Below are 21,882 nucleotides of genomic sequence, written 5' to 3'. Positions count from 1 at the left end.
ATATTAAATATGTCATGATCATATTACTTATTTTACTATTCATTCTTATATTAATACACTTCTTTTTCTTCTTCCGCTTCTTTGAGTCACATTTTTAAGATTTTAATAGATCGACTGAAACATTACAAAATATTATAACCAAGTTTACAGAAGATGAAACCACTTAACGTTAAGTTATCCTATATTTTTATATTTCTTTTTAACTTACAAATATACAAGAACGTTTAGTTTTAATCATATTATTTCTTATCAAAACATAATAGTTATACTAATGGGAGAGAAATAGAGCAAAATTGTTCAATATTTTAAAATATTTCTTTATTTTTTATTTTCTTCTAATTATTATTATTAGATAACTTATATGTATATATTTTTAATTTATTGAACGGCATATATCAGATCTATTAATAATCATTTTTTTCTTTTAAATTATTTGCCAATTTCTGTTAATGTATAGATTAATTGGTATATGACTAATAATTGGAATAATTAACATAAAGAGTTTCGAAAGAGATTATATGATTGTTATTTAAAAGATATAGATCGATTGATAATGTAATGTGTGAAATAATGAATTAATTATTAATTATAAAAAAGAATATTTACGAATAAATAGCTCTGCTAACATCAGAAAAAAAGAAGAAAAAAATAAAAAGTAGTAAGAAAGAGTAAAATTTATTTTAGACGATTCGAAGATTATTTTCCTTTTTGTTTTTTTCATTTGTTCAAAAAAAGGAAAGTTAATGAACTCGATATTTTCGAAAAAGCAAGAAAATTATAATCGTTTATAAAAATTATACTTGCTTATTGGCTTGTATTCATAATTAGATATTATTTAGAAGATTATCTTAAAAAAAGGAATCCAATATCATCTCTACGTTCCGTGCGATATGCATGTCTCTTCATGCAATAGGATTTCACGCATTTAAACACTTCTAATTGATCATCTGTGATCATAATGACTCGAAAATTAGAAAGATCTTACTCTTCTCAACTCACTTATAATTCTTAAATTTGAATTATATAAAGTAAAAAAAAAAGGAACATAATTATTTATTTTTTAAAATAAAATTTTTTTTAACAACATAACATTCTTCAAAATTCTTTTTATTAGTAAACATTCATAGTTTTCAATGACTTGATTAGGATCATTTTTTCGAATAAATATTCTCATAAAAAGTGACGAAAAAAAATAAGAGAAAAAAGTAAATTTCAATCGTTTTCTGAATAATCATACGGGATAATCCTAGGTCGATGAACGTTTCTTCCCATTCGCATTGATATTTATTTTTTTCTTTCATATTAATAGCAGATTCAAAGAGATCCAGAAGACAATAAAAACTTCGAATCACGAATTTTGAAAGATATCTTTAGAAAATTCTTTACAAACGAGCAAAAGTGATTTTAGTACATTGTTATAATAAAAAATCTTTTAATTTATTGATGAAATGGATAATATAAAAATTTATTTACTTAAAGACTTTTTTAATGTTTGCACAATAAGCAATTGATATATCAAAACGTCATAGACCGTTTCTATTAACATTAAAAAGTACATCAGTACCAATAGCAAAAAAACAAAGAAATTGAATTGTTATAGTAAACTTATGAGATGACCGTAAATCATACATTTGCTGATCTACATGATCGATATGAATGTTTCACTTAAGAACCATATATAATCAATTAGATAAAAGTAGACACTCGAATTTGTCGGAATAGAACCAATTATTGACTAATTCCAAAGGATTCTAAAAAATTCTAAAAGACCGAAGTTCTAAAATTCTAAAAGATTCTAATTTCAAAGAGATTAGTCGATATTAGTCGATTGAAGTTTAAGAAAATTTCTAGTTTTCTAAGGAAACTTATGAAATGAGTAACATTCATTTTGTCATTGATGTCCTCCGTTTTCGTTCTTTTTTTTTATAAAAGTACAAGTTTTGTAGTAACTATTACAGATTGTACGTGTTTTTAGGTTCTTTTTTTTTTAATATAAATTTTAGAACAACTTTTTAAAGTGCTTCTAAAAGAATTTTAAGAAATGTATTCTAACGAAAAATCATCGAAAATATATCCATTAAAAAGGTGAATTAAAACAAAAAATAAATATAAGCGAGATTTTGCAACAAATCAATATGCAAACTCGTAGGTATTTTTCATAACTTTTACAAACCTTTTAAACTCCATAATAATCTTTGATCAACAATTTCACGAAAATTCATGTTTTTTCCACATCTTGATGAATTTAGAAAATTAGAAAGCACCGTATACATCAGTAATGTTCTATCAGTCAATTTATACGCGCGAACTCCCTCTGCAGTCTGTCACTGCTTGATAGCGTGGAAGGAGCAGAATAGACGTTTCGTTAGCCAAAATCTATCAAAACCGAACAAAATATCTGGTACTCTTCGTAAACAAGATGAAGCTCAATATTTTTTAATACAAAATTTTTTCTTATATATTATCAAATCAAACATGTACATAAATTTTATTATCATATGCATTGTGTAGCAGATTCATAATCTTTACAAATTTATTTGTTCGAACATTCTACAAATTATATATTTTCGCAAAATATAGAGGTGATAAAATACAGGATACTTTAAGATTTAAATAATAACAATTTCTTAAATGATTTATATCATTTTATTTTGATCACAATGCATAACCCAAATAATTTTACTGCGCACTTGCAGTTGCAGGTGCCGTAGCAGTGGTTTGAGCTTGCTCCTCTCGAAGGCGATCTTTCTTGAGTTGACCCATAAAGGATATCTTGTCCGCAGCTGTCTGGAAACGACCGTGTCCAAACTTCGAACTTGTATCGATGAATTTCAGATTGATCTTTTCCAAAGCGGACCGTTTCGTGTGAATCAATAAAGACTGGAAAAGTAATAAGTTATTTTACTTATGATGATAAAAAATAAAACTTTCTTATCATTAATATATTAATCATCAGTCCTATCATTATATATCATGTTTGTCAATAATTATTTGGCTCAAAGTATCTCTCATCATATTAAACTACATTTAGTTTTACATAAGCAATATCGTGCCGTTTACCTTACGCAGCGTAATTACACGTTTCTTTGGTCCCATACAACAACCTTTTATCATAATGAAGTCATTATTAACTTCACCATAGTGTGGAAAACCACCCATAGGAGTAATGGTTTTTTCAGTAAGATCATACTCCGTTGAAGCATTGTTTTTAATGATCTGTAATAAAATACTTTATTAAGTAATCACATAATCAACAATTATTCATATATTTTGAAATGAAATTTATTTTTATATATAATTGTTGTTTTCATTGGAGACCTAAAATATAATAATACTCTAGGTACTATGACGAGAAATCATTATTATCGCCCATTTTTTAATAATACGCAACGACATTTCCATCAAAAAGAAAGGCTATTACGAAGAAATGGGCAATATCAGATTAAAATTTGGTTTCCTTAATAAAAATGAAAAAAATTACCTTGCCATCCTTTGTGTGTATGCCTTGACCAATGCGATATATTTTTTTATTCATTTCGGTGCGATGATGGTATCCCTTTTGTCCAGCTCGTGCAACAGTAAATGAAACGCGGCTTGGATGCCATGCACCAATACAAGCCACTTTCCTTAAACCTTTGTGAGTTTTGCGTGGCAACTTCTTGGTATGCCAACGAGATGTAACACCTGTTAATAGAAAATATACTATCTTTAGAAGAATAAATATATATGAAAATATAGATACCATAAGCATATTTGAAATTAAATCGTGATTAAAATAAAGGACGTCAGAAGGAAGGCAGCAACATGATGGTATCTTCAGATTATCAGATAACGACACATCATGCTTTGTCATCACAGTCCAAAGTGTAATTAGTTATAAATTAATTTAATGATATAATTTATTAATGTGATCATGGAAGAATGTACGCATATTCAGATAACATACCTTTATATCCTTTTCCTTTAGTAACTCCAATTACATCTATCATCTCATCTGGTGCAAATACATTACTAACAGGTACAGGTTTTTCCAAATGTTCACGAGCCCATTGAACCTTTTGGTCAATAGTTCCTCCATTTAATTGAATCTCCATAATATGAGCTTTCTTCTGGCGTTGTCTTAATAATTTCATCTATTTAAATAGTATATTTTGTTAAAAATTGGCTATTTCTACATAATTCTAAAAATATTTTAAATATATATAAACATTACCTGTGTATGAGCAATAATGCGAACGACTTTACAGTATTTCATAATTTTCTTAAAATCTTTCTCTATTGATTTACGACCAAGATCATCTTGCCATTTTTTAGAAGCTTTAGTGAAAGCCTTCTTCTTACTCTTGTACCTGCACAGAAGTAATAAAAATTCCTTTCTATGTGCGCATCCACTATCCACCTGTAACGTGTCGATCTCTTCAAAATGAGCGGAGATTGAACACATTTGTCAGATAAGCCGAAAAACAAGCCATTATACAGGTCAGTGGCTATATCCGAAACATTGCTCTCATCTAATGAGCGGAGAGCTGATTTGAAGATAACTTTAATTCAAATTTGATAAAATATATATATTAATAAAATTACAAGTCTTATAATCATACCAGTTTTTGTAGAAACGTCTACGACAATCTTCGGAAAGATGTTCTGCCCATACTGTTGTGAGTGCACGAAGACCATGTGGGGTTTCAATATACCCAACAACACCAACAACAATCATTGGTGGTGTTTCTAGAATTGTAACTGCTTCTACAATTTCTTTCTTATTTACCTCTATAAGAAAAAGTATAAATATTAAAATTTACACACAAGTACTTTATATTTAATAACAATATTTCTCTTGCAGTTTAAAAAAAATTTGTGCCAGACATGGTTTGTCTCAATTGTCATTGCCCAATGGGCTACAAAGAGCTTATGGAATATGTCGTGCTTCCATACATTTCTACAAATATAGAGGACAGAGTTGATTTACGACATTGCAGATAAGAATATACTGCACAAGATCAAGCAGCTCTTGGATCGCTACCAAAACTGACTGATACATTTCTGTATCTATCAGATAATGGAAAATGTCGATAAAAAAAATATAAACAAAAGAATACAAATTACAAAGACTATTATTAATACACTCCATGACAAAAAGATAGCACACTGTGCAATTTTGTTGATTTACACAAATATAGTTGAATAACAATTCCAGTGTTATATATCAGTTTTCAATCAATAATAGATTGCACGTGTTCAGGGTAAACACTTCGCTTTTGTATACTGGCTTAAGCTAAAGTTGAAAACATGAACATTATTACTGACCGTTGCGTCAAAATAATAACACCTGAAAAATTTTTCCTTCTCCAGTTACTACAAAGTCTTCATACTGTATGCATAAACTATATTATATTTAATATGCTAAGTATATTTAATACTGTGCGCGTTCTACTATTGAAATATTTCGAGATTTCCGAAAATGGATCGTGATAACAAATTCAATATTAGTGAAATAACAATTCAAAATTTACATAAAAAAAATTGTTCTATTGGAAAAATTGCAAAACTATTGAATCATAATTGCAGTTGTTTATAATTTCTTAAGAAATTTAGACAAATATGGAAAAAAAGTACAGGTCGCTGAAAAGCGACAACCGATCATCAGCGACGTGCAATTTTAATTGCATCAAATTTTGCTGGTATCGCAAAAAAATTGCAGCAACAGCTGGAGTAAATACCAAAATACAATGTAATGTACAATGCTAAAATACAGTGCATACTAACGACGCAATATAAAGAAGCTCGATTACATTTTGCTGAGAAATATATTCATTGGAAGAAGAAATGGAGAGAAGTTACTTTTAGCGATGAAAAGAGATTTGCATTGGATGGACCTTATGGTTATTGTTATTATTTCCATGATTTGCGTAAGGAACAATAGATTTTAAATTGTTTAAATTAGGTGGTAGAGGAGTAATGATGTGAGCTGGAATTGGGTACCATGGAAACACTGAAATTAAGTTTATAAGTGGAAAAATGAATAATTCAAATTACATTACTTTAATAGATAACAGTTGAAAAGACATGCTATAGAAATTGCGGATAAATTTTGTTTTTCAATAAGATAATGCAAGTATCCACACTGCAAAGACGATAAGAACAATTTTAGAATGGCCAGCCAGATCACCAGACTGAAATATTATTGAAAAATACTAAGCACATTTAGCCAAATCAATATATACTGGGGAAGACGATTTCGTACTTTTTAATAATTATAAGATTACATCGAACGATACTGGACATCATTAACCAAAAAGTTTGTTAACAAATTATTTAAATCTATACCTAGACTTTTATTAGTTGTTATATCAGTAAAAGGTGGAGCTACAAAATATTGAAATAATATTACTTTATATAAATGCTTACTTTTAAGGTATTTTAAGGAATTTGTGCTATCCTTTTGATGCACCGGTATTTCGTTTTTGGATACATATTGTATAATAAAATGATTTCCTCTTGTAATAGATGTTTAAATGTATTGAAATAACTTATTACTATTATTGATCACTATAAATGCTAAAACTAGCATATTACTTCAAAGATTAAAAAATATAATATTCATATAGTGTCCTAATTTTTTGTCGCGGAGTGTAGCAGAATAAAAATATATATTTTTTATATATCTTATATATATATATCATCCTTACAACAACTTACTTGATCCGGGTCTATCAGCTTCGCGAACAACATGCGTCATACCAGCTTTATATCCAACAAAAGCCGTTAAGTGAACAGGTTTGTTTGGATCATCTTTAGGAAAAGCCTTAACCTTCCCTCGATGCCGTTGGGATCTCTTTTTGGGGTAAAATCCCATAGACCCATGGCGAGGAGCACTGAATTTCCTGTGTGACTTAAAAAAAAAAAAAAAAAAAAAAAGAAACAATCAGATATTAGATACGTAATACATTGAAATTCTTCATTTTCTTTTCTAACATAAATTCAGACCGCCCTAGAATAATATCTTCATGATTTTTCAGATATAAACCATAAACATTAATTTCTAAATCATCATATGAAATTATACAATTTTTGTAACATGTGCTGATGGAGTAGTAAATTATATATGATACGAAATGTGGTCTATACGATATTTAATCTAACTATAAATTAGTTAATAGTATACACAGAACATAATTAATGCATTTGTAAATATTATATTAAGACAAATTATTTAGAATTTGTTGAGATGCAATAAATATATATTGATCCAAATTTTGATCAAACTGCCTTGAAACTTACCATGACGGAACGAACGAAGTAAATGGAGGAAATGCTATAGTAACCTTCCTTATATACTCATGGTGATAAGAAAATGTCTCTAGGAAGAATTTGAAAATTTATCGGATAACACTGATTTAGTACAATTTCATTCGATAAATACTGACCAATCAGGTATTCACTATATAACATCGTATTCGTAATTGTAAACTAAGCGGTTTTATATGTACATACCTATAATTACAAAATTTGGCGGGATTTATAATTGCTAAAAAATATAATATAAAAAATTTGTTAAAAATATTACCTTATCGTAATAAAAAAAAAACGTTTGAACATTTTTAATGAATTAAAATTATAAAAAAATTTAATTATCATATTAACAAACTATTCATTCAAATTTTTCTTGATCCAAAATTTTGTAATATATTTTCACACTATTACATTAATTCGTATAATGAAAATATTAAATAAGATATGACTCTGCATTAATTTTAGACATGTTAAGTCGAAAAGGAACAAATATATTTATTTTTTGATTATTAGTATGTATCAATTCGCGAAATAACTGTGGAATAAAGTGTTTATTTTCACGTATTATTAATCTTTTAAAAAATCAAGGCAGAAAAGCGAAAATTTGAAATAAATTACACCTCATAAATTATACCATGTTATATCAAATACAACGTTTAAGGATTCTCATAAAATGTACACATACGTTTAAATTAATTTTATATCGTTCTTCACAAAGTTTGTTTAATAATTCATTTTTATGTACTAATGCTAATTTCAATGTACATATTGAAGAACAATTAAAGGAAATTTTTAAATTAAAAAATTCTAATATTAGTACATGGATTGTGGAGGTTAATATATCATAATACAAATCGAATAAGATTATAAAAGAAATTATATAATTAGTAAATATATTTATTACAGAATAAAGTACGGAATCTATGCCATACATATATAGAAAGTGAAAAAAAACAGAAACAACATATTTTACAAGTGCTAGCTGTAAATTATGCGATTAAACATGATAGTGTATTAGAAAATGCAAGAAAACTTTGTACACACGTATGTGCAAATTATTAATTGTTCATAAATTTATTATTTAATTATAAATCATATACAGAATTATATATCTTTTTTGTTATAGTTGAATAATGAAAGGCAAATGATTGTTCATGAAAGAATTTTAAAAAGTATTCTTATACCACCGTATCAATGGTTATTTATTATCATGGGACGTCTTAAACACGGCGTAAAATTTTTAGTTGATCTAAGAACAGACATTTTAGTAAGTATTAAAGAATAAATAGTTCTATAATGTAACAGTAACATAAAGATTTTATTAGGAATTGATATCAGAAACAAGTGACAGCAACAAGAATTTTGTGATGCAGCAACTAAATCTTACACTTAAAGATTTATTACTATTATGGTTTTCAGTAGGATTTTTACATTTAGAACGAATAACATGGGAGACCTCTTGTGATATATTACAAAAGGTATATGTATGTGAAATATATGAATAATAAAATTTATATATTAATTTTATATGTATTTATTTTTAATGATAAGGTTTCAGATTATGAAGCAATACATCCAATAAGAAATTGGGTAGACTTAAAACGAAGAGTTGGACCATATAGAAGATGTTATATATTTATGCATCCATCTATGCCAAGAGAACCTCTTGTTGTATTACACACAGCATTGTGTGATACTATACCAAGTAAATTTAGTGCTTTATTGTCTACTATATACGCACTATATTTTTAACCAGCATTATTATAAGTGAATAATTATATATATGTTTGCAGATACCGTAAAAGGAATTGAAGAAGCAGAACAGAGAATTCTGGGAAGAGTAGGAACACAAGTAACATATTTAGAAGAAGATAAATCAAAAATAACAGCAGCAATATTTTATTCGATAGCATCCACTCAAAAAGGCTTGCAAGTAAAAACATATTTTAAATGTTGATTATTTAAAAAATAGGTATTACTATAAATCTAAAATTTTTTAGGGTATTGAATTAGGTAATTATCTAATTAAAGAGGTAGCTAATCAAGTGGTTACAGAATTTCCGATGATAAATGAATTATCTAGTTTGTCTCCTATTCCTAATTTTAGGATATGGCTATTGGAAAAGATGAAACAAGGTAAGGGTGAAATTTTGTTGGCATATATATACATATTTATGTATGTAAATAAATATCCCTTTTTGTTATAGACATATCTTTCATATTTACGTTGAAGGAGCAAGAAACTATACAAAAAATTCTTCAAACAGAAGATATATTTACAACGTTAAAAAATCTTTTTAATAATTCGTTGTGGATAACTGACGAGCAATTATCAGAATTACTTAAAAAGCCATTACTTCGAGCAAGTGCATGGTACTTGTATAAAGAAAAACGTCGTAGTTATGCCTTAAATAACGTTGGTATGTATTTTGTAACACAGAATATTCTTGTATTGATTTTAATTTTTTATCACATTTTGTCATAGCAAATTTTCACTTGCGTAATGGTGCGATTATGTGGAGAATAAATTGGATGGCTGATCCTTCACCACGAGGTATTGCGAATAGTTGTGGCATAATGGTAAATTACAGGTAACATTTTAATAAATTATATTTTTATGAAAAAAAAAATTATGTAAAAATAATATTAACATAATTTTTTATATTTTTAGATATTATTTGAACGAATGTGAAAATAATAGTCGAAATTACATTGAAAACTATTTCATAAATGCTTCCGAAAATATAATCAACCTTGTGACACAAACAAAAACAAATAAGAATGTCACTTGATAAAGATATCTAAAAAATATCATAACATACTAAACAAATCATTTAAATAATGATGTATGATATTGCCAATAGGATCGAAATTCTTAACAAAGAAGATTTTATTACTCTTCAAATTTTATATTTTTATTAAAGATTATTAAATTTGTTCATTTATACAATAGCTGATTCTTTTCCAGCTTAAAGACAGCACAAAGGTCTGCAGGCAGATCTAAAACAAAATAATAAATAATTTTTTAATTATTTAAAAAAAATTCTTGTTTTATATTTTATTTACATCTAAAGAGCAAAAATTTATACACATGCATACGTTCATACACGCATTCACATTCAATGTTTATCTATAATCACTATAAGAGACAATGCAAATTTATTCCATACCTGTAGTCAAGGCTGGGTTTGATGAAAGTTTGTGGGAAGATGAGGTCTACTTTCTAGTTTTGTATAATCCAGATGGAATTCCTTAGCTACCTTCCTCCAGTTTTGTGCATCAAAATAATAGTAAGTACCACGTTCGTATGTCGATGTTTTTTCTACAAGTCCTAATCCAGGTGCTTGAGTAATCCACACTTTCTCCTCCATGTGATATCTCCATTCCCTGCTGTACCTTAATAGTACGAAGTCAAAATATACTTGCATAGTGTTTTTTCAATATTTTCAAATCATTTGATATGATACTTCTGCTTTACTTACAATTCTGCTGCAGCTGCCAGTTGGAGGACATCCCCGACATTTGTATAAAACATATAAAATAGTAGATCATCTTTGTATCGATTTAGTTTAACTGGTGCTAACTTATCCCTAAAAATGCATTACATATGATTAAAATAAAGAGGCAAACAATTCAATATATCTTAAAAATATAATCAAAGTATCTAAGTGTTAAAGTATAAAAGATAAAAAACTGTATTCCAAAATCTACACTTCGAACTACAAATCGTACAAAATATATTTAATATTATAACAATTAAAATACTACCTGATTGCTGCATTAATAAGATATTCTGGTGGTACATGAAAGTCGATATCTTGTGGTCTACATGGTGTTTCTGCCCAAGGACCACCAAAATTTTGATATAAATTTTCAGGAGAATTCAAATTCAATCCTAATGCTGTAAGATCTTGTCCTAATGCCAAAGATACTAAATTTGGATCCGTTTCTGCTGCTCTGATAAAAGTTAAGAGACCAACCATTCCAAATTGATCTTTTACCATACTCGCAGGTATATTTGTCACCTTCCCTATAAAAAAAATTTGATAAAATTATACAAAAAAGAAATTTATTAAAATTTTATATTACATGTATGTCATAATTATCATGTGATAAGAATCACATAACAATAATTAATAAAAGAAAATTTGTAAATAAAACAATAATTAATTTAAAGAATTTATAAGCTAACAATGATAAATTCACTTTACATCGAGATTCTTTGTTTACCATCTGGGGATGTTTGAATGCCTCTTTTAGATGACTGAGATTTTTCAGATCCAGGTGCTCTGTTTGCTTGCAATACATCCTGGCCAATTTCGGGACCTAGACCAACGGATATACTTTTATCTCCAGAAACACTTCCACCTGGTGATGGGCCTTCTCTGTTTTGTGTGCCTGGTAAAGCAGGAAAATCTTCTGAACTCATAGTAAATTCACTCGACTCTGATGTTGGTTGCTTTACCATTCCAACTATAATATAAAATAATAAAAGTTATTTTTACATAAATCTTTTTGTATAAAAATTATATGAAAATATACAAAATAATTTGTATTTTAGGAATATTGGTAATATTTAAAAAATGTATTTCTATGAATGCATAAAATTATTATTTACATTATTTTGTGATATACATTTTCAGTATTTTTTACATAAATGTACAGTAGAGTTATTCCTAATTTATCATCTAATGAACACTAACCATAAGGTTGTTTTCCAGGCATGGGACTAGGTTGGGGCATGGAATCACCCTGACCTCTATTTGTCAAAGATGGAAATTCCGAAAGATCTAATAGAGGGGGTGTACTTGTATCTCCACCTCCACCACTTCCAAACACAGAATGGAAATTATTAATCGCACCTTGAGATCCGTAGTTGCGACTTGGAGGTATACCAAAACTGCCCATACTACCCATTGGATTTGAGGTTCTGTAAAGTAACACTTATATACTATCTGCATATTAAAAATATAAATATTTTCACTTTTAATACACTAAAAATTTGAAATTTGAAATTTTAAATTTTAAATTTGAAATACATAAGTATTTGAAATGATTAATACAGAATATAATTTCTTTTTTCAATTTGTTCTTTGATCAAAGTATTTATTTGTATTATCAGTAGAAGAACGCTATGAAATATTTTCTATACAGACAGAAGACATGAGATATTACCAAAAAATAAATCAGTTATAATAGTGATATATCAATTAATACATCTATTTTATTTTTATAATCTGTCAGTAAACTTACCCAAGAGCAGGCATTGTACGTCTATCTGTGAAAGCCCTTTGTCCAAACAGCCCTCTACTACTCATAGGAGAGAGCTGTTGTTGTTGGGATTGATGATTGGTCTGCGTGCTTCCTGATCCTGATGCACTAGGATAAACGTTGGTAACCACTACCACAGAGTTCGCTGTGCTTGAGGTACTTGCAGATGAGCCTGAGAACATGCCCGATGTGGGCGTGACATGACCCGCAAGGGTCGATGAATTTAAGCCCCCCCCACCACCCGCGCGCGAAGTAAGGCTTGTATTCGCAATACTGCGTGGAGGCTGCTCAAAATTCAGGTTGGCCATAGCCCAGTGGCTCCAATATATAATACCTGCCAGGGCACACCAACACACTTTTGCTTTATGTCAATTACCACAACCACTTTGTTTGTATACTGTGACACACAAGTTGTGCAATTGCATGGGATCCATGAAGATCCATGACAATATCTCGTTGTAATAACCTGTAATAATGAAGCAAAGACTAAAACATATTAATTACAAACTGTTTATTATAGCTTAATATGAGAAATAATGATAAAGATTGAAATATCAAAATGTTTATTGATGAATATAATTTTTCTCATTCATTGATCTGTTTTTGTCCAGTATGTAACGCATACAAGGAATCATTCACATAATATTTTAATGAATACATAAAATATTATTTTTTAAATATTCCAAATCTTCAGCGTATTTATAAGAACAAAGATTTGAATATTTTGAAAAATATTCTGGAATTATTCGTTTTAATAGTATCAAGTCAAGATTCCGTTGACAAGCACAAAGAAATAAGCAGGTTATAATCCATGCAATATGAAAATGTGAGAATAATAAAAAAGACTTTGAGACTGTTACCTGTTGTACTTAATCTGATTGTATGTCACTGAGGGCAGAATACAATCAAATTCATAATAAACAAAGTAGATGAACGTAAGGAAAAAAAACACAAAAACTTCGATGTTGACTTGGAATGAATGTGATACGAAGATATTATTATAATCAGTTTTTTTCACAAAAAAGAGACTTTCACATGGACGGGACCAGAAAATTCACGACTTTGTACACATCACAGCACTCTTTAGTAATAGATTACTGTTTTGTCAATTAGTTTCACAGCTTAAACAACACTAGATACACGAATTTCTGCCATATTAATAATTTCTACAAACGTGTTCAAATCAGCAAATAATGTTTATTTTGTAAAAATTCATATATAGGACGAGTAAATTTCAATTATTTTACTTTAACCGAATAATAACAAATTAATAACATATTCCAATTTCAATTATTACTTCTCCATATGCTGATCTAAAAAGAAAATAAATGGTTTTACATTTGACTAACAATTGTTGAAATTTCTAGGGTTATTTCTCTACATGAAATTTCTGTATGCGTAGAATAATGTACAAAGAAATCTTGTGTTTAAATCAAAGACGAAAGAATTGAAAGTTATCCAATCATTCTTATGCTTACAATTTGTTTTTCGTAACTAAAAAATGACTTTTAGAACTCTTCACCAATGACAAGATTATGTTGTATTCTTTTTTGAAAATATACTCTCGAATAATACTCTTTCCAAAATAGTGCTTTATCTAGCTTTATTTTTTCTTTAATATTTCTATTGGTCAATAGTAATTCATGTTTCTCCCGGTAAGCGGCCATATTAGTTCTAGATTAATTTAACAAAAGTGAGTGTTCCGTGCGTGGAATGAAATTATCACCGTCGTGTATCAAATTGAGTGTGCACCGTATTAAGCAAGGTTACATTGTTACAAATGACAGTGGCACTTGATCAAATGCGAATACGACCGAGAAGTCATGTGAACGAAATGCATGGAAATATTAGGACGAATACGTCTTGTTGATCTCTATTAGTGCGTACAAGTACATCTTATTTGTGACACTTTATGAATGTGGTCAAAGCAAAAGATCATCTTGCGGGGGGTCTTGGCTGGGATTACCAAAATCTGACTAGACCAAAAAGCCGCCTTACTGAGAAGGTATCCACTTATATTATTTTTCTCTCTATTCTTTTCATACAATAAATATCTATTTCAAATATTAATGAAGTATCCACATTTTTGCGAAAATCTATATTTATTTCCTATGTATTTATATTTCTGTATTAATATAAGCATATATATTAAGTATTGCCATAAAGAATATATGTACAAAAGACTTTGTCAAAATTTGTAATAAATTATATGTGCATATATTAATGTATACTATCAATATTTTTATATGAAAATCTTATATTTTCTAGCTTTTTATATCAAGACTGCCAATCTAAGACTGAATTACTGATGCATGGGATAATTATCTTTAATGTCGAGTACGGACAGCATCAATGGGAAACTGTTTTTCTTGTTTCAAGGTGCCACTTCCACCAGTCGCTACGGAACAATCAATTGTATTGGAACATAAAGACGGTAGCTTCTTCATAATGTAAAAATAAAATTGATATAATTTGATAAATAACTATCCTAAGAATTTATTTTAATACAGAAACAATGGAACTAAGAGGATTATTCCCAAATTCTTGCCAACAAACTGGTACACTCGTGCCTGCAGAAACACATGTCAATGGAAACAAGAAATCATTAAATACTGTACCTATGCTTAATAATGTAGGGTCAGATAACTGTGGATCCATGCCTAGTATACAAAATAACTTACGTTTGTCTCGAGGATTTTATGCACGATTACCTCCACTAGGTCGTTCAGGCACTTCTTCAGGTCTTAACTTAACCACAGAATTTAAACAGCAACGAGAACCGTCAGAAAGCAAATTGAATGGATTGTTTGACCAATATAAGGTATATTTATAAAACCTATGAAAATATAAGGTTCTATATTTAATTTATTTCAAATCATTTGTTTCTTTTAAAGGATTTACATGAAGATGTAATATTAGCTGATGGAATAGAAAGGCTTTGCAATGATTTGCAACTATTTCCAGATGAATTTAAAGTACTTGTTCTAGCTTGGAAATTAAATGCTGAACAAATGTGCCAATTTACCCGTCAAGAATTTATAACAGGGTTGAAAGCTATGCGTGTTGACAGTATACGTGGTATTCAGGCAAGATTACCTGAAATTGTGCAAGAGTTAACAGTCAATAGTGATTTATTTAAGGATCTCTATCGATTCACATTCCGCTTTGGTTTGGATGTTACCTCTGGTCAACGAATACTGCCAGCTGATATGGCTATTGTCCTTTGGCGACTTGTTTTTACAATTCGAGAACCTCCACTTTTAACAAGATGGTTAAAATTTCTTGAATGTCATCATGTTCGAGGTATACCTAGAGACACTTGGAATATGTTTTTAAATTTTGCTGAAAGCATTGGAGATGATCTTGGTGCTTATGATGATGCAGAAGCATGGCCAAGTTTATTTGATGATTTTGTAGAATATGAAAATGATCAAATGAACCAAAACATTACTAAAGATGACATAATGAAGGATGCTTCTATTGATAAGGCTTAATATATCTGCTTAGAAAAAACATTTATTGAATTAAAATACAGTCATATATCTGGCTTTTGAATAGAATCTTCTAAAATGACTTAACGATATAGATATATGTGAAGAAATGGTAGGATAACATTGTGATATTTACGAATATTTTTAATCAGTGAATTAGTGAAATGACTAAATTATACATTTTTTATTCAAAAGTGACATTACATTTCCAAATATGAATGGTGTATTTTAAGTTATATATTAATTTATTAGTAAAGGGTTGTGAATTTTGTACACAGAAAATTAAACGATAAATTCTTTATTTGTTGACAAATTCATGTCAAAAAACATGGTGTAAAGTAAAAATAACATACAATACTCCTTGTAAGAATATAGTAATTTTTAAAAATCTGTATATTACAAAATCGTAACATTACAGTTTGCAAGAATGATTATATGTTGAGGTATCATTTTTTATGAGATATTTTATTGATAATGATAAAAGATGATATTTATTGTTAAAATTGCATTTTGTTACATATTTTTGTATTGTAATACCAAAATTTGCATTTCAAATATCTTTAAATAATAATCTATAATGGTTTATAATATGATATCTCTTTTAATAGAGCACATATAAATAAATTGAAAATATTTGACGAAAATGGAAAACATTAATATATAGTATATAAGATTAATTAATTGAGTATAAAAGTATACTATGTTTGTGACAAAAACAAAAATTACAACGGTTATAAAAATATCTAAAGTACATTTTGATTAGATATTTTATCATTAAATTTTATCAAAGTAATTCTAAATTATAATAATTCATAAATATTCGATAAATATTTGGCAATTATTCTTTTACAAATGATTTTCAACTTCGTTATAAATATAAAGAAAATTATATGATGCAATCAAATTAAAAACTATATATATAAAATCATGTAGTTTTCCAATTATATAATTATACACTTAAATGCTGTATATACAAAAAAATTAAAAATAATGTGAAATTATTAGATAATCTACATGCGCCAAATTCAAATTATTATAGAATAAATAAATTTAGAGAATAAACAAATTTATAGTAATTATGAAAAATGAAGATTCTGTTCAAAGGACTTTTTGCATAAAAGAGTTTTTAATAAATCTCTCAATCTAAATTTGTGATACAGTGTGTACAAGTCTATACAATCTTGGATTCATTAATATTTCCTACTGGTAAAAGAGAGCAAATGTAAAGAAGTAAAGTATTTTATATTAAACATAGATTCCAAAATTTGTCTGGTTAAACATAATATATTTTATTAGACTAGAGTGTATAATGTAACCCTATGCAAGACATTCGCATGTATTCTAGTATAACACATGTCCATTATGAATTGTGGTTTTTAATAATTATTTATAGAGATTCATATAATGGAACATAAAGGATTATTAAATCAGGTTCCTATTTAGTTTTTATATTCTTTAATGCACTTACAGCAGTACTAAAGAAAAAATATCTACTTTTTATTATTGTTGTAAATCTCTCATTAAATAACAAGATCTAATGAAACAAATATTCTAATACAAATTAATATGATTTTTATGATATATTATGAATATATAATATAATCTGACTATATGTCTCACAATGTATCATGTCAGTTTAAAAAATTCTACAAAAACTTTTATAAATTATTAAAAAAACATTTCTTGCTTTATTTAATATAAAATTGTGATATATATTCATATTAAAATCAATTTCACGGAAAACAGAACTTTTTTATATTATGGTTATCTAAAAGGTTAATTTTTAATTTGCAATGTACTTTCTTAATACTATGCTTTAACATATTCACCGTCCTTTTGTCCACAGTACCTGATACAGGTACAATATATGAATACACCTAATATATACAGGGATTAATGTTGAATATAAAGCAAAGCTTACACAGAGATACATAAACATAATTACATGTTATGAAAAAATAATTGCAAAAATGAAAGTATAGCTTTATAATTCAGAAAAAATAACTATTTAAAAAGTAAACTATATCAAGAACTAGGATTAATAGGTCCTTTTTTCATATTATGAAGCATTGAAATAATATGTCTGAAAAATAACATTGCCTTGTAATCTATCTAAATTATTATCGATTACTATTACCATTACTATCATAAATGAGAAAGGTTCCTTTTTTAGAATCTCTGTGTAAGTTACACTTAATTTGTATGAGAATTATATTAATACATATGAACGTATTGCTTAATCTTAACAGACGCACATATATTATTAACAATATACTATTAAAATAATTTAAACTTAAGCTTCAACTTGCTTGACTAAGGAATAATTCTATTTCGTATCTAATGATCGCATATATATAATTTCTATTTCTTTTAATGCTTCCACTAAACTTTCCTAAAATATCCTAAGATTAAATAGAATTATTTTGATTGTGATAATTTTAAATCTAATTGAGTCACATTTTATAGAAACGTTGTCATTACAAAAAATAGGTGTGATAATTAAATAAAGAGTCAAATGATAGTTATAAGTAAAATTCAAGCATTGGTATGATAGACTATTTATAATGACAAATGTACATTTCTAATAAGTCGTAATAAATTCATTTTAATTCTACAAAAAGTATATCTGAAAATAATACATGAATAACAATGCTTTAATTCTTTAAATTCTTCCTTACGTAAAAATCAAGATTTTATATAATCACAAAGAAGTTTTCATCTAATTTTATCATATTTTATTGATAATTATGTGTTGATATTGCACTAGATATTGTAAATTTATATTACAATTAACAAAGTGTATTTTATGTTGATAAATAGTTTAATACATTGATTTCAATACTTTGATAATAGTTTAATACATAATAATAGAATGTAATTGATGATATATAAGGGTACATAATGATAAATAAATTCACCATTATAATAAAAAATATTATTTTCTAAAAGGTATATATATATATGGGGTTTTATTTATATTATTAATTTGTATTTATTAAGCTATACTTATAAAAAGAAAAATATTTTAATGATCAAACTATACTATTCTATAATATACTTTAAAATATATATTAAATGCATTTTTTTATGAAAAATGCAATGAATATAAATTACTTATAATGTTTAAAAAATTGATTGCGCTTGTATAATATGAACAGATTATATGCTTTCTGATACAAGAAATTAGTTTTGTTTATTACAATATGCACTTTATCAAATGTTTTAATACTTATACAGTATTAAAATAAATTTTAAATGATTATAAATAAGTAAATGAATTTTATTCATACATTTTTTAATTTAAAAAATAATGCATTGAAAAACTACGAATTAAAGGCTTCCAAATTTTTAACTATGAAAAGGTAAAAAAACGTAATAATTTCATTCGTCTTTCTGTTTATTGTATATATAGTTACAACATTTAATGCACCTAAAACACTTTAGATGCATCTAGCGAAATCTTGCATCGATATGTAGCGTTATGGCACAGCAGACGATGCTGATTGGTCGATATCGGAAATAGACACCAATTATATACAGCGTTCGTTGAAGACAAGATGATGCTGTTGCATCCCTACATAGTACACAACCAATCGTAAGCGGTGAATCTTGCTTTCATACGCTATAGTTTTGTATTTATATGTGATCTGTAGTACAAAGCTACGAGAGAGTGGAGTGAGTAGAGTGAGTAGAGTAGTCGAGTAGTCGAGTAGTCAAATATCATTCAGTTAACAAAGCGCTTATTGAGAGATTCTCTAAATTTCTATTAAACTTCGGAGAACAGTGTAAAACGACCAAGTACGTATATTTATTATTTTTCACAGAAAATAGTAGATAATATAGATATAAATAATAACTGTAACGCATCGTTATTTACGCGTGAGAATGTTTATTTTCTTGATACGGAACGTCTGCTTTATACTGAACAGTTTCACGCAAGGAAAACTTCATGTACGCCTTTCGCCATTTTGTTTATTCGGCCTGCTTTTGGAGGGAAACCAAAAACGACTTTTAGTTGATTAAAATTAGTTATTCATATACATATTATCGTAATTCTACTTGTGTATGTGTCATAATTAATTGTGAGTCATATATTGATGCAATCATATATTTGAGTGAAGACGATTGATTCTACTTTATTTTTTCGACTAACGCCATTTGTCAACAACGGGGTATATTGACCCCACATATATACATATCTAATTATTGTGAAATGAATAATATAATAATATTCCGTAAGTTTAGTAAAACATGGCTCGTACAAAGCAAACTGCTCGTAAATCTACTGGAGGAAAGGCACCCAGAAAACAACTTGCAACAAAGGCAGCTCGTAAAAGTGCACCTTCTACTGGAGGTGTAAAAAAACCACATCGTTACAGGTATGAATAAAGAAGCATTATAAAGTCCTCTATATACTGATTAACATTATAATGTACGAGCAACATGTAATTATTTTCTTATTTTTCTATTTAATAACTTTGTTCTATTTTAGACCTGGAACTGTAGCACTTAGAGAAATCAGAAGATATCAAAAATCTACCGAGTTGTTGATAAGAAAATTGCCATTTCAACGATTGGTTCGTGAAATTGCACAAGATTTTAAAACTGATTTGCGTTTCCAAAGTGCGGCTATTGGTGCCTTACAAGAAGCTTCAGAAGCATATTTGGTCGGATTATTTGAAGATACAAATTTATGTGCTATTCATGCTAAACGTGTTACTATCATGCCAAAAGATATTCAATTGGCACGAAGAATTCGTGGCGAACGTGCTTAAATTACAAACAACTTGCAATTTTTATTTCAATTCATTTTATTACCATGTCCTGGGACATTATCTTACAAAGTAATTAAATACATTACAATTCAGTTCTTCCCACAAATATTCACTAGAGTCTACACTGCCAAGCACTATAAGTAGTATAAATGGAGAAATATAATCTAGGTTTGTCTGTTCTATTACATGAATTATTGATAAATATTTAAATTTCAATAACAGACAATTAACTTCTCCAATTATGGTATGTGAACATGATTATAGTGGATTAGTATTTGTAATCAAACTTATATCATTACACACGAGCAATAAGTGATAGAAAACATTTTGATATGTAGAAGATCAAGATTAGGATGATAGAAAACTTATATTTTTACAATCTTACAAGATTTGTCATGTTAATTTAATTTTCATACATTTAATGCGTCGGAAGAAACATAAATTTATGTTTGGAAAGTATCTTACTATTTCATTGAAATATTAGATTAAAAAATTTTGTAAGTATAATATTTCTTTAGTAAGCAATATTGTTACGTAAGGAAATTTCGATTTGCATTTACATTTCATAAATATTAGTTTAATAATAGTAATAATAATAATAATAATAGTAATAATAATAATAATAATAATAATAATAATAATAATAAAATTAGTGAGTATTTCTTAGTGTTTTATTATGGTTAACTGTCATGATTATAGACATTTATAATTTCATGTAATTACAAGCATAAAAATTTAAATAAATAACCTACTAGTGTATAGAAAAATTATTACATTTAGGCATAAAACTTATTTTTTACATTTATTTTAAATGTAACTATTAATTTGTTTATTTCATATAAATTATGATTTGATATTTTCATGTTTACATAATCTCTTTTTCTTTTAAATGAAAAAGAAATATTTTAAATTAAGAAACAAATTTTTTTATAGGTTTTTTTTAGCGATGAGTAATGTCATAACATAATGCATTATATGTATTTCTTTAACATGTGTCATCATTTTTTGAAAGAAACAAATGTTACAATCTTGAATGTATTTCGTTTAATACA

General features: G+C 27.5%; 5 protein-coding genes and 1 non-coding gene across 9 annotated transcripts; 3 read left to right on the top strand and 3 right to left on the bottom strand.

Annotated features, from left to right (window-relative positions):
• Positions 1–2,623: 2,623 nt before the first annotated feature.
• Positions 2,624–7,332, bottom strand: RpL3 (ribosomal protein L3). The gene is made up of 8 exons (XM_035876513.2): positions 7,282–7,332; positions 6,700–6,892; positions 4,602–4,770; positions 4,214–4,349; positions 3,947–4,133; positions 3,482–3,684; positions 3,061–3,216; positions 2,624–2,880 (listed from the first exon to the last, which is right to left on the bottom strand). Exons 1-8 carry the CDS (start codon positions 7,282–7,284, stop codon positions 2,680–2,682), a joined length of 1,248 nt encoding a protein of 415 aa, XP_035732406.1. The 5' UTR covers positions 7,285–7,332; the 3' UTR covers positions 2,624–2,679.
• On the bottom strand, positions 6,978–7,054 carry LOC118446173 (small nucleolar RNA U43). Its single transcript, XR_004839516.1, has one exon. It is a non-coding gene; the product is annotated as a small nucleolar RNA U43 (small nucleolar RNA).
• A 415-nt stretch (positions 7,333–7,747) lies between the features above and the next one.
• On the top strand, positions 7,748–10,103 carry LOC118446132 (malonyl-CoA decarboxylase, mitochondrial). Of its 2 annotated transcripts, none has more exons than XM_035876440.2 (10): positions 7,748–8,126; positions 8,200–8,337; positions 8,420–8,560; positions 8,619–8,771; positions 8,845–8,998; positions 9,087–9,226; positions 9,294–9,429; positions 9,501–9,713; positions 9,779–9,884; positions 9,965–10,103. In XM_035876440.2, exons 1-10 carry the CDS (start codon positions 7,929–7,931, stop codon positions 10,083–10,085), a joined length of 1,500 nt encoding a protein of 499 aa, XP_035732333.2. In that variant the 5' UTR covers positions 7,748–7,928; the 3' UTR covers positions 10,086–10,103. The 2 variants fall into 2 exon arrangements, with proteins under 2 accessions (XP_035732333.2, XP_035732332.2); XM_035876439.2 differs by having other exon boundaries at positions 8,619–8,777.
• A 366-nt stretch (positions 10,104–10,469) lies between these two features.
• On the bottom strand, positions 10,470–13,755 carry Rga (CCR4-NOT transcription complex subunit regena). 2 transcript variants are annotated; one of them, XM_035876444.2, is made up of 7 exons: positions 13,425–13,755; positions 12,547–12,898; positions 11,997–12,223; positions 11,524–11,766; positions 11,062–11,323; positions 10,776–10,883; positions 10,470–10,689 (listed from the first exon to the last, which is right to left on the bottom strand). In XM_035876444.2, exons 2-7 carry the CDS (start codon positions 12,870–12,872, stop codon positions 10,470–10,472), a joined length of 1,386 nt encoding a protein of 461 aa, XP_035732337.1. In that variant the 5' UTR covers positions 12,873–12,898; positions 13,425–13,755. The 2 variants fall into 2 exon arrangements, with proteins under 2 accessions (XP_035732337.1, XP_035732335.1); XM_035876442.2 differs by having other exon boundaries at positions 12,547–13,030; positions 13,425–13,753.
• Positions 13,756–14,115: 360 nt separating this feature from the next.
• SCCRO3 (defective in cullin neddylation 1 domain containing SCCRO3) lies at positions 14,116–18,717 on the top strand. Its single transcript, XM_035876445.2, has 4 exons — positions 14,116–14,569; positions 14,833–14,998; positions 15,075–15,385; positions 15,459–18,717. The coding sequence occupies exons 2-4, from the start codon at positions 14,917–14,919 to the stop codon at positions 16,056–16,058; spliced, it is 993 nt and encodes a 330-aa protein (XP_035732338.1). The 5' UTR covers positions 14,116–14,569; positions 14,833–14,916; the 3' UTR covers positions 16,059–18,717.
• A 977-nt stretch (positions 18,718–19,694) lies between these two features.
• LOC118446130 (histone H3.3A) lies at positions 19,695–21,376 on the top strand. Of its 2 annotated transcripts, none has more exons than XM_035876435.2 (3): positions 19,695–19,853; positions 20,296–20,434; positions 20,548–21,376. In XM_035876435.2, the coding sequence occupies exons 2-3, from the start codon at positions 20,307–20,309 to the stop codon at positions 20,828–20,830; spliced, it is 411 nt and encodes a 136-aa protein (XP_035732328.1). In that variant the 5' UTR covers positions 19,695–19,853; positions 20,296–20,306; the 3' UTR covers positions 20,831–21,376. The 2 variants fall into 2 exon arrangements, with proteins under 2 accessions (XP_035732328.1, XP_035732327.1); XM_035876434.2 differs by having other exon boundaries at positions 20,301–20,434; positions 20,548–21,373.
• Positions 21,377–21,882: the final 506 nt, after the last annotated feature.

This window comes from Vespa mandarinia, chromosome 1 (genome assembly GCF_050613455.1).
Source record: "Vespa mandarinia isolate Hongniang chromosome 1, ASM5061345v1, whole genome shotgun sequence".
Lineage (NCBI taxonomy): Eukaryota > Metazoa > Arthropoda > Insecta > Hymenoptera > Vespidae > Vespa > Vespa mandarinia.
The sequence above is the reverse complement of the archived record's forward strand: the minus strand, read 5'-3'. Positions and strand labels throughout refer to the sequence as shown.